The 12,986-nt window shown below is 40.3% G+C and overlaps 1 protein-coding gene across 1 annotated transcript in view; it reads left to right on the top strand.

The window, feature by feature from the left end:
• MED27 (mediator complex subunit 27) overlaps positions 1 to 12,986 on the top strand; it is a 78,649-nt gene that overhangs the window by 22,413 nt on the left and 43,250 nt on the right. Inside the window, exon 3 of the mRNA XM_065737493.1 lies at positions 6,215 to 6,345. Within this exon, the coding sequence (XP_065593565.1) occupies positions 6,215 to 6,345 (131 nt within the window). The remainder of the gene's footprint in view (positions 1 to 6,214; positions 6,346 to 12,986) is intronic.

Raw genomic sequence — 12,986 nt, forward strand, 5'->3', positions numbered from 1 at the left:
CATGGAAGAGTTCTTATTAAATGCAGAGTGCCAATATACTTAAACCTTGTGTTAGATTTCAGAAGTCTGTGTTGTAAGCCATGAGTGGCTATTCTGAGGAATTAAAAAAACAAACCACAAAGGGATCTTGTAATTTACAGTTCCTGGCTGTGGTGGAGTATTGTTTCAGCTGGAGAAAGTGCTCAGTGGAGCTTCTGCAGCAGGAGGAGCTCGCTCTCAGGTGCCAGTGGCTGCCTTCCTTACCTCTGCCTGGCTGCACACCTTGGACTGGTTGGGTTTGAATAAGCTGCACATTGGAGACATTTAAGGAGAATCTTTTTTTTTTTTTTTAATTCAAAGTTATTTGTTTGCTATGGTAGTGAAGCCCAACTATGGTGCTGCAGCCTTTGGCATGCTGGTAGGCAACTCGAAAGGGCTTTCTGCAGCTGATTCCAGCCCTTCATTCTCCCACTTAGTTTTCAAGTACCTTCACATTTCTTATTTAAGCACCTGAGCATCCCCTGTCAGCGAGGCAGCATGCTGTTCTTTATCCTGACACAGCTGCCACCTGAGCCCCTGACACAAAAGATTTAGTCTGGAGCTTTAGAAAATAATAAGCTCAGTACAACAGCAGTGTCTTCGGCTCAGTTGTGGTGGTTTTTAAGGGAGCACATCAGCAGTAGGGAAAGAACAAGTGGAAGCCTTACTCAGTCTTCAGTTTTAATGACAACTCCTCCCTGCTACAGATTGTTTGCCCTATGCAAGGAGAATCCTTTTCTCAAAGAAAAATTTAGGTTTTCTGTTGAATATTTCGGTCCAGTGCATTTCTTACTTCTTGAGACTTCATTAAACTCCACAAAGTGAATGCACAGTGTGAATATATTAAGCAGAGTGACACCACTTCTGTATTACTGAATGTGACCTCCTCAGTACCAACTACTGCCTTGGGCTCAGGGTTACCTGAAGATACTGCTCTTTGCTGCTGTGTGTGTTTTTGTTCTGTCATTTAGATGCAGAATGCAGTGTAATAATTTCATCCTGCTTTTTGAGATGCCTTTATATGTACGGGCTGTACTAGCACGTGCAATGAGATGCCAGTTTAATTCCACTTGATTATTATTTTAGGAAACACTGTCATCTGAAATCAGTGTTTATGTTCAAATCCTTCAGAACACCTGAACATTTTAATAGGCATTTTTAGCATAAAATATTATTGCTTCAGAAGAGATAAATAAGGTAGCATAGTCTGTGACCCCAGGTTACCATCAGAACCTGCTGGCTGCACAGTGTTGCTTTGACGTTATCCACTAAATGTGAGTATGTAAGAATTTAATAAATTCTAAAATGTTTTAAACAATAGACAGAAAAAAACTGGGAGGAGGAGGAGTGCCTTTTGCTGAGGCTTTGAACAGTGCAGATGATTTTATTGGCAGTGAGGATGCAGAACTGAAGTTCTGAGCAGTTCCTTGGGAGTGGCAGATTTGCTATCTCTGCACAGTAAAAAGCCAAAGGCTTGCAAGCAGTATTGGAGTGTGGGAACGTTGATGGGGTCATTCATCAGTAGCACTTCAATGTTTTTAGAAGAAAAGTGTGGGATGAAGACAATTTAAGGCTGAGATCTAACACTAATTAAAACAGTGCTTTCAGCAAAAGTATGGATCCAAAGACAATAGAATAAAACTAGAGAAGACAAAGCGTTAAGACCAACAGGGAAATGTATCAGTGCATTTCCTCTTGTTTTATCAAGTATATATATGACTGAACTTTTTCAGTTCTCTAGCCCTGGGAGGAAAGACCTGAGGAAAAGCAAGGTCACGTCTGCGGTCTGCTCCCCACCACATGGGTTATTGACCAGAGGAGGCACTGGCACTGTGCATCCCAATGCAATGCAAATAAGATCAGTTGCATGCAAGAGGCTTTTAACAGATGTGCGAGCTCATTAGTTTTGTAGTTTAGCTGGATCAGGGAGATCAGGAAAGGATGGAATAACTTTTGTAGTGGGATTTAAAAAACAAATGAAATGGGGGTAGCCCTTGTTCCTTTAATGGATAGATATTTGTTGTTTAAATAATCACATAAACTGGGAAGGGGGGTTGGGGAGGAGGGGGGAATAAATGTTTAAGATAATGGAACAAAGTGTCCTAATTAAGTTGTAAAGTAGAACGAAAGCACAACATCCAGCTTTCTTATTAATTGAAAAGCTTGCAGCCCAGTTCAACAAGAGGAAAACCAATGAGTAAATAAATTGGAGACTCTGCTCTCTTGGTTTATTGATGCTGTTTTGGCCAAGCTGAGAATTCAGCTATTCTAAAATGATCAAACATTGTTTGGGGGAAACAAAAACAACAAAAAAAAAGAAGAATTTCTAAACCGGGCTCATTATCGCAGACAGGCTTAAAAATAATAATTAAGGTAGTATAATTTCTCTTTTGCTTACTTTAATGTGCAGACATGAAACTGTGGGAGTGTCCTGGTTGTCTGCTCATTGCTCTTTTCAAAAGAACAGCCAGAGCTTTATCGTAACAGACAAATCCCTTGTTAGCTGCAAGGGAGAAATAATGTAATGATGTGGGGCAAAGTACCGTGCAACTTAAAAGAAAGCAAATGTGCATGCATTTGCTAGTATTGCAGTGAAAAGCCTTTGATAAGTGTCTGTCAGGCAGTTCTATAAAACTCAATTTCTCCAAGAGATGCACATTTTATTTCTTTATAAAATATATATTATATCTTAAGCATTTTTCTCAGGTATATGTGTGGTTTGTATCTAAACATGGGGAAGGTTTGAAAGAAATGTCACTGCAGGGAATGCATTCACAGGCAAAAGTCATTCTGGTGATTTCATTTCTTTACAACAGACCATCTGGTGCTTAGAAAGCTTTGAGTAACACTACTATAAAACTGGATGTGTGATGGGGAGTCTACCTGGTCAGTGCTTCAGGTTCTGTCTTCCAAGGGGATAGAGAGGTTTGTGGTTTTTTGTTTTTGTTTGTTTCGGTTGTTTTAGGGAGTGAATTGCCTTGGTGCTGGTGTGAAACGAGCCTCCAGAACGGGATGAAGAGAGGACATGATGTGATTAAGAAATATTAGTGCTTATGAAACTTCACCCAATCTGTATTTCACAGAATTACAGAGCTGTAGGGGTTGGAAGGGATCAATGAGCCCAACCCCCTGCCAAAGCAGCTCCCTGGACCAGGTGGCTCTTTAAATAGCTCACGTTAAGAATAAAGGCATGTTAAGGACAGAATTGCAACGGTGAGAGAAGAGATTCCACAGTGCTGTCTTCTGTTGTGGTGTATTTCACTTTTGTGAGGAGGGTTGAGCAACTTTCCTCTATGAATTCAGTTTTCATGTTCTGCTGCTGTGAAAATACACGTTTTGGCACCTGTAAAACATTAGTAATATTCATTTCTTCTTGAAACTGTAAGCCGTGTTGCAGTTAACGAAGAAAAAAACCTGTGAATCTCAGAACTAAGGAAAATTAAAAGTAATCCGCGTTGTGTTTTATCCACCTTCAGGTGAAGCTTTTCTGTGTACAAAATCTGTATTATTTTCAGTAGCTTTCCTGCATCCTTGAGAGTGAGAGCCTCCCTTGGTTTCAAACTGTGGGATTTGCACATTTGCAACGCAGTTTTAAGAAAAGTATCAGCTCTCATGAAACTGTACGAGTTGGCACTGGTACATATCCTGGCTGCTAACTGCCGTATATTGATCTCCTTGGTGGTGGTTTTTTAGTTTTCTGAAATAGATTTTGTTTGGTTTGTGTGTATTGGGGGGGAAAAAGAATCAGTGTTGCTGAATTTTCTTCCTTAGGAAATGCTCTAAAAAGAGCTGAGCTTCTTGTAAACCAGCTGGAATTCCCAAAGGCCAAGAGGCATGGAGGCTTGCTTTGTGGTAATGCCTCTGAGTGATGGGGCAATTCCTTAGTGGCTGACCAAGAAATGGTTTACAGTACACCCAGCGCTGCACCAGTATTCACGTTCACTAAGTGTTCAGCTGTGTTATGGACAAAGCTCTTGCTGTTTACCAGACTGCTTGTTTAAATGAACACTGCAGTCAAAAGCAGATGGGAGGTCATTGGGAACACAGCAGCAGAAGGCTCTCGTGCCCATCCATAGACACCATGCTGCGGATCCCCAGCTGGGTCCTGGGCTCTCAGAGACCTGCAGTTCTCCTGCTTGGATTTCTGATGCTGCTGGTGCTGCTTTGGCTTACTGCTTGACTGCTGCTTTCAGTCTCATTTCTCCTGCTCAGAACAAACAATTAAGAAAGGATTTCCCCATCTTTTCAGCTAACACCCCACTGCCCCCAAAAAGGAATGTGTTCTGTGTGATCCAGCATGCGATGCTTTAATAATGTATAAATCAAACTGGACAGAACCGCCTGTCAGTTTTATTAACTTTGACCTTTTCTCCCATTATAAGGATGGTTTGGTAAATATTTAATGGGCCATTATAGATTTTGACAGTTGGATCTGCATTCCTGGAAGCGAAGGTAGATTATGTACAAATACTTATAATTAATAAAAATAGCTTAACCCCTGGGAGTAAGCCTTCAAGGACGGAATTGCTTCTTAGAATCTATTTATTTCTACTTCCTACTTTCCTTGTGTCTGCCCACTAAATGTCAGGACAGCCAGTTAGGTTGGGAAATGTTTTCAAAAGGTTACATTTAAAATTCATTTATGATTAACACCCCTGATTACCTCTGTCTCAGAGCAAGTGGCCAAATGATGTTATTTACTTGAGTTATCTATCAGTGGCATTCTGTGCAGTGAACTGAACGGCGTCAACAGCACAAAATGGTTGAAGGAGAGCTGCTCGTTGCAGGATGAGAGGGGGAAAGGTGTGTTCCTGGAGTCAGAGGTCTTTTGCCAGAGCTGCCTTTCCCTTTAATTCCCAACATACTGCACTCCCTGCAAGTTCTGGGAGTGAAGATTGAAAACTAAGCCCCTGACACTTTGAAACATTGCCTTTCAAACGCGTACTGTCCATTGCTCTCATTGATTTTTTTCATTTCAGAAATGTGTGGAAGAACAAATTTGATCAGAATCCACAGGCTCAGATGAGCTGTTAGGGCGGTGCTCAGCGCTTGGTGTTGTGCCACTGCTCACACCATGTGCCAGGGACGTCAGGAGCAGGGCAAGGGGCATTCTGCTTGCTCCAGTCGTTGCCATTTGGGTCCAGTTGGCTGCCTGGATGGCTTTGCTGATTTTTGTATCCACCATTTGTAGATGGTAACCACCATTTGTAGATTGCTTTCCCAGGCTTTGCTTTCCACAGGTTCAGTCAGTTCCCTGCAGAATAGCTGTGCCTAAAGCCTCTTTATTTTTTGAATGTTGTAAGTCGTTTCCGAACTGCACAGCTTTTCATATGTGGACTGCAGGATTGCTGTTGGTAACTTGTTAAACAGTTCACCTTTTTCTGAACAAATCTGTAGGTGGCTTAATGAGAATGGAGGGAGTGGGTGATAAAGGGGATTGTGTTTGTCTGATGCTGAATCTTGAGCTTTTTCCCCTTCCCCTTCGAAAGAGAGAGCCAGGAGCCTGAGCTGAAAGCATCTAGTGAACTTGGAACCTGTTGCACCAGAAGCTGTTTTCAGGACAGGCACAGCATTGTGGCTGTTCTCAAACTTGTGAGCAGTGAGGGTGGTACTGAAACTTGTAAATTCACATGCGTCCTTCATAAACTGTCATTTATTGACAAGTAAAATAAAAGGGTAGAGAAGAAAGCTACTGAATATGAATCTTTCTGCTGTAACACTATCAAGGCGTTCTACTTGATATTTTAAAGGCTAGATTTTTCTTTAGAGTGACAGAAGCTTCCTTGAGAATGCTGTGTTTAAAATAATGTTCATCTTTTTTTCCTTAAAACAAGTTTATCTAATGAAAAAGTCACACCTTTCTTCCTGTTACCTTCTTTTGGAAAGTAAGGATGCTTGATCCCTTGAGAAAGCAGTCTGAATGTTTAAATGCAAGTCCAACTTTCAGGAGAGTTAGGACTTTCTCAAGTCTTTGATACATCATCTTACTTTCCCAATGGCATAGTTTCCTTGTAATATCTATTTTGCAGCAGACTTCTATATGCTTTTGTTCGTATCATCTTCTATCCAAGCAATACATGAAATAGCATACATTAGCTTGCTGGCTGTACTTTTAATCAAGTGATGCAGATAGTAGAAGTCTGACACGGAGCACTGCAGAGGTTTGTGTTTTAATGTATGTTTTTTCCTTCCCCAGCTGCAGTACCATGCCGGGCTAGCATCTGGCCTTTTGAATCAGCAGTCTTTGAAACGTTCGGCCAACCAGATGGGAGTATCTGCAAAACGCAGACCGAAAGCCCAGCCAACAACTCTTGTCTTACCTCCTCAGTAAGTCATCGAATCTTTTGAAGAGTTTGCTTGGTGGAGTAGGGATTATTTTTTACTTTTTAGTGTATTTATTTTATTAAAACTCCATAGTAGTGAAGCCTTTGTGCTTGCGTTTTTGTTTCATGCCAAATGAATTATTCTTGCTGAGTGGTTGGGGCATTCTGTAGAAGCAGTCTTTTGTTTCCTCTCGTGGAAGAAGAAGCACTCTGGTAACAGAAGAGTTATGAGGATTCCTTGTAGTAGCAAGTCATACAAATTTTTGAAACAAAAAATTGTCATTGAGGAATGATGTTCCCCTGATTAGTATGACTTGGAGCTTCAAGAAAGACTTTGCTGAAGGTCCTAAAAGGCAGAAGCCAAGCCATTTTTGGTGTGAGTGCTTTCTTGACAAATGTCTGTTCTGAGTCCATCTGTTCACCATATGTTAATTTTGCATTGGATCTAAACCTCTTTTACAGGTGACAAGCAATTATGAGGACACTTAGAAACTGTTTGAGGACACGGAGTATCAACACTTCAGGCAGTCTGTGTACCATTGCCAGAAACACAGAGATGCTCACAACTAAGCTTATGAATTAATAAACTGCTTAAAATATTTAGTTACATATAAGAAAATGATTATTATGTAGAAAATGAAGTGCTAAGCAATTATTCATTGTACTGAGAATCTCTGTGGAAGCTGTCTGCTTTTTTCACAGAACAAGAGTCACTGATGTATAAACACTATGCTACTAAAACTGTCATGGTTGTAATAATAACAGTCCCTGTTGTCACCGGAGTCCACAGGCCCAAGCTCAAGAAGGAATCAAAAGAAGTTTAGATTAGTTCTCTATGTGACCTGAAAATAGATGGCAGAAAACAGGATGTACCCTTTGAATATTAACTTTAAAGGATTGCTAATGCAAGAATCCATAAAATGTTCGGTTGCTTTAGTGAGGCATCGTTCAAAGAAGAGTGGCTGGGAGGGCAGCCGTAGCAGAGCCACCAGTTTGATAAGCAAGATGCTTTTTCCATTATATTTGTGAGAGAACACTGGTTTATTATGACAGACTTTGACTCTGTAGTTTTTTTTCTTTTCCTTTGTTGGTCTGTTGAGTTTTATCTCGAGCTTAAAATTGATGTTGTCAATTGACGTCAATAAAGCAGAGCACTGTGATGCTAGTTGTCAGGACTTGTATTCCAGAGGCCTTAGAATTGTGGCTTCTCTGGTTACTGGCAGTACTTTAATGAGAAAGAGCTGTCGTAACATTTTTTCGTAGAAAAGTCTGTACCTGTATATTCTGTGTCAGAGTGAAGGCAAGAAAAACTGCAGCAGTATAAATCTTCACAGAGCGTGCAATATACAAATTTACTTAAAAGTACTGATGTCTTATTTTTTTTAATCTACAGGTGATTATTCCTTTCCATTTAATAATGCTTTTATCTAGACTTTGCAGATAGGCACCATGTTAAAATTTCATTATAACATATAGCTAGTCTTGGAATTATATTCTGTTTTATTACCACTTCCAGCACTATTCACAATCAAAACATGTTTGTACTCAGCTGGCCCTTCATCCTGTTTATTTTTTCCTCTCTGGCTTCATTGCCCTTTCAGATTGTGTTTTTACTTGCTATCTGGGTGTGTTTTAAGGAAAGAATAATAGTGATATTAAATCAAATACCTGTTGAACTCAGTATCGTATATCCAACACAAGGCAGAGGCAGATTATTAAAAGGTATAAAAATAGACTTTTGAAAAGTGTTTTTAGGGGAAAAGAAAATGTGACAAATAGGATTTTAATATATTGATTTAATTGTAGTTTCATGCAAATAATGATGAATAATTCTGTCATTTTCTTTCTTGTTTCTCCATAAAGTGCAAAGGAGGAAAACATCCAGGTGCAGAATTATGCATCTCCTTGAAAGGACGTTTTAGGAAAAAGCCAGACTCTTCTAGTTGCAATACAAATTTTCCCATGGCACTTCTGGGATTTTTTTAATGTTATTTTTATTTTCTTTAGATTTATTGATTAGTTGGGAAAGGAGTAACTATGCTTTGTCTTTTTTTTTTGCTTTGATTTATGTTATGAAAATAAAGTTCTGTGGCAGGTCTTTGAGCTGAGTAACAATGTGCAATGAGTCAAAGCATATATCAAATATTGCTCAGAACCGCTGCGTTACCTGGCGCTTTTCTTAAGCCTAAGTATATAAAACAGTTTATGTGCCAAGATGTCATTTTAGGATATCAACCAGAGCAGCACTGCAGTAATCCTTTTCAGCCTGCAAAGGGATGCAGGATTCAGTCTTGCTCAGGACTTTATATAGATAAACATTTCTAGAACACCCTTTGTCCAAATCATTATTTTGATGCTAACTTTGCTTACTTTGATATTAAAATTTTAGTTGCACGTAGCATTACTGAATTTTTATTTATTTTGCTGTGTTTTAAAGGATCTTTTGCAGTTGTTATTCATATGTTACACCCTTAACGGCAACGCTCAGCGATTTCGTTCTGCCTTCTGCTCCCAGAAGGAGCTAGGGAAGGGATTTAATAGCCAAGCTGATGCTTGGTAGTCCCACTCATTTGTCCCTTGCTGGCCTTAGGCTGCCTTTTGCTATGCCCTGGTGTGGAAGTGAGAAGCTTTAGACTGACACTAGCAGCTGTCAGAAACTTCAACAGCAATATTGAATAAAAAGGTATTTTTAAAAATGGAAGGTTTGTATCTTATGCAAGCACTGTCAGTAACATATTCATTTTCTCCCTGTTTTTATTATCATAGGGTTTCTAAGGATGCAGAATAGAGACAGAGAACTTGGCACATCAGGTGGCATCTCTCACCTGATTTCACTGAGTCTCAGTTTTGGAAAGAGGCCTTTTGGTGTTCGTTTGCTTTTTGGTTTTGGTTTTCACTGACTCTCAAAGTACAGAATACAAGCTTGATATGTGTCTTATTTCTAGCCAAGTGTATCTGTATGGGAAAGTGACTAACTGCTGGCTGCTTTCTCTGCTTGCTTTGTCCCTCCTTCTGTCTTCTATTAACAAGACATCTCCCTGTACTTGCTAATAGATGCGTTCCCTCACATGCTTCTCATCTGGCTGCTGCTTCCTTCCTTCTGTTAAAGAATCTCAGAGCAGCGTTTGCTGAAGTGCTGAAAGCTGTCAGCTCCTTGCATGTGACAGGGAAAGCGTACTCGTGCAACGCTTCTGAAAATTAGAATGGCTTATTTCGTTTATGCTTTTTAATATTAAAAAGCATAAACAGTAAATAAATAAATAATAAGAAGGCTGTTAGGTTTAAATTTTGAGGTCTTTTTTCCCTCCTTCCTTGTGAAACGAAGTCATTGATGTATTTGGTGTATCTTGCTTTATTTCGCTTGCCAGCGAAGCAAATTGTGCCGTTGGCTCCCAGACCCCTGGAGCCCAGCACTGTGCCCTGGGTGGGCTGGCAGGGCTGGGAGCTGTGAACCACGAGACACAGCAGTCTCTGCTGCAGCACTGTGCTGCTGAGAAATGGCAGCGGGAGCCACTGTGAGATGGCAAGGCAGAAAGAAAAGAGAAAACACAAGGTTGACTTCATATTCATGCAGCTGTATTCTCTGGCACACACAGGAGGGTCGGTTAGTATTAATGGGAATTTTTAGGGGTCTCAGCTGAAAACCCTTGGACTGGGATAGCTCTGTGGCACGGGGCTTGCTCAGTGCTCCCAAATGAACCATCTGTCTTCTCTGCCTGGAAGGAAATTGCCAGAACAAGAACTTGCTCACCACTGTAAGCACTGAGACTCTTGCTCTTTATGGTGCTTTTTAGGGTCATTTGTTGTGACATTTGTAGTTTTGCACAAATAAGCAACGCTATAAACAGTAAGCAATGGGAAGTCTGGTTCTGGTTTGACAACTTCAGGCTCAGTGGATAGAGAGGCTTGAGTAAAAATGAGTCCAATTTTATATTTTAGGGTTCCTCAACTTGTCTTGTAAATCTCTTGTGCTCTGATGTGTTCCCTAACCTGACAAAGAAAACATTTTAATAGATTGAGGAAAAGTCTTTGTGAATTTAAGCTGTATGGCTAGGAGCAGACCAGCAAAATTACTTTTCCTTTATTAAAAAAAAAAAAAAAAAAAAAAAAGACGACGTGCTGGCCATAATACTGCTGTAGATAAATGAGGAACAGAAAGTTATGAAGATGATTTTTCTTTCAGAAGAGAATAAAGACTTGAGGATATAGAAGTGCTGGGAGGAAATTCAGGAAGGCTGTTAAAAGTGGGCATGCGACTGTTTTGTTGCAGGGTACGAGTGCCATGTAACAAAACTCTGTTCCAGCATCCTGTATTCACACAACGCTGAGTTGTAAGCTCTTCTTCCATCTATCTGCCTGTTTACTTGACTGGTTTATAACTAATCTCCCATCAAAACTGCTTCTGTAGTTCATTGCACAAAACTCCCATCATCTCATCTGCTTTCTTTATCTAGAGGAGTGTTACACTGACAAGAAGTGCATAGGTGCCTCTGTGTTTTGGAGTTACTTCACCAGTAGTAGCTCTTTAGTGAGCTGTCTCCTTCAAGAGCTTATTTACTGGGTCAGAAGATACATGCTCATCTGCCTTTGGAAAATAAGTTTACAGATATCCCAAACTTTGTTTGTTGGAGCTTGGTTCAATTCCAGCTTTGTCAAAGTGTCAGTTTTTCATCCTGCTTCTGCCCTAACAGATTTAATGACCCTGTCATACAAGCAGCATTGCAGGGTTCTAGTGGACACACTGGTTGAGTCTTGAGGAGGAAATTCAGTTTAAAATAATTACACAGTAATAAAAACAAAAATACTGTTTTAAACAGTTGGCTGGAAGGTATGTATGTATGTTTGTCTGAACGGCATACAGTCATTATATGTGCCAGATTAAATCATTTGGAACTGTTGTAAGTTACCTTTTCTATATTAAGTAGAATCCTGATGAGCCCTTTGCCAAGAGTTTGGGAAGAGAAAGTTGTTTGGTTTTTTTTCCAGCGTGTTGTTTTACAAACAGCATCTAATTACTTCCTAGGATCAGGATTTTCATTATGAAAGAGGCAGATTATATTAAAGATAGCAGCAAAGGATGTTTAAGCCAAGAAACGTGCACTGTTGTTGTTTGAAGTGTGTGTATTTAAACTTTGTTTGTGTAGTGAGACCTCGCTGTGTTGGAGGTCTGAAATCCCAGCCAGGAATTCATGCCTTGAAACCAAGATGTGCTTAGCAGCTGAGCATGGCACACAGCATCGGCGCGTGGGGCTGCGGTGGTCGGACGTGCAGGTGTTGTTCCAGGGGTCTCACTGAGTACTGTGTGCTCTGATCCAGCATCTGGCTCCATTCTTTAAAGTATTCAGGAATGAAAGTGAAATGTGTGGCTGTGCTTTCCTGTTTGAGAAAAGTCATCAGAAGTTCTTTGCGCAGTTCTAAAACTCTCCTTTCCCCCTACTGGCAAAGCTGTATTAAGTATCAATATTCATTAAATGCCGCAGAGATGATATTGTAATAAAGAAATAATCCTCAGGCCCACATCTGTGCTTCTTTCCAGGAAAGCCAAGGTTGAGAATATAATTAAAGATTAAAACTCCATTTGCATTCTGGAACACAGAGATATCTTTCTGTACATGATGGGGAATTGTATTAATAAGGAAGAGATCAGTTTCCAATAAGTTTCAATACTCGGAGCTCACTGAATATCCCTGTTCATGTTTAAGTTTCTCACAGCGTTCCTTTTGCTTGACTTCAGTGGGGCAGTGCAACAGGAGCTGTAAGAGAACACACTGCTGAAATGTGTGACCCTTTTGCTCTGCAAATTAATCCCTTTTTATATGAAGAAAAAGATTAAAAGTTTGTCCTTTATACTGTAAGACAGTAACGCTTACATGAATAGCTCTAATTACTTTGTAGCCACGTGCAGCATAGCCCCAACATTCATTTCAGTACTCGGTACCTTGTGCACAGCTTGGATCACTTCTGTGTTGTTTTCTTTTCAGGGAACTGATGAATGCCTTTCCTGCAAACGTGTCATGCAGTTCAGTTTGGGGGTTTGTGTTCCATTGCTTTTGGACGTAGTGGTGGAGGGGCATGCCGTGACGATGCTCCACGTTGTGCTGCAGCACTACTTTGGGGAGGGTAACAGAGTCCCCAAGCTTTGTGGTGGTTTCTTTTTGCACAGAATATAATGTAATGAGCAAACAGGAAATCACTGTTTTGACAACTTTGTCACAGGGAGGTAAGTGCTGAGAAACAGATCACAATAACCACTATCGAAAATGCAGCAGTTTCAAGTTATTTTAAGATACAGCCGTGTTTTGTTTTGGATTTTTCCTCGGGTTTCTTCTCTGTCCACCAACTGGAGACAGCAGCAATTGCTTTGAGAACAGTTGTTTTAGGGAATGGGACGGAGTCCTGTTAAGGAAGTGCTATACCTTTGTTTAGGGTTTGGTGAGACCCCCCAGGCCATTCTAGTTCCTTCAGGTAGAATCTTCGAATGGGTTGGAAGAAACCTGATGGGTCACTCAGTTCCAATCCCCTGCCACAGTAAGCATCAATTCTTTATTCTAAGGTACAGAAGGAAAAGTTATTACAAGTCCTCACATTTTCATTTTTTATTTCCTTCTGGGCCATTTTCCCCCACTGCTGAAAGCTAAGAAACAT

This window comes from Cyrtonyx montezumae, unplaced genomic scaffold (assembly GCF_038088225.1).
Source record: "Cyrtonyx montezumae isolate F1298 unplaced genomic scaffold, pur_monq_1.0 scaffold_20, whole genome shotgun sequence".
NCBI classification, from domain to species: domain Eukaryota; kingdom Metazoa; phylum Chordata; class Aves; order Galliformes; family Odontophoridae; genus Cyrtonyx; species Cyrtonyx montezumae.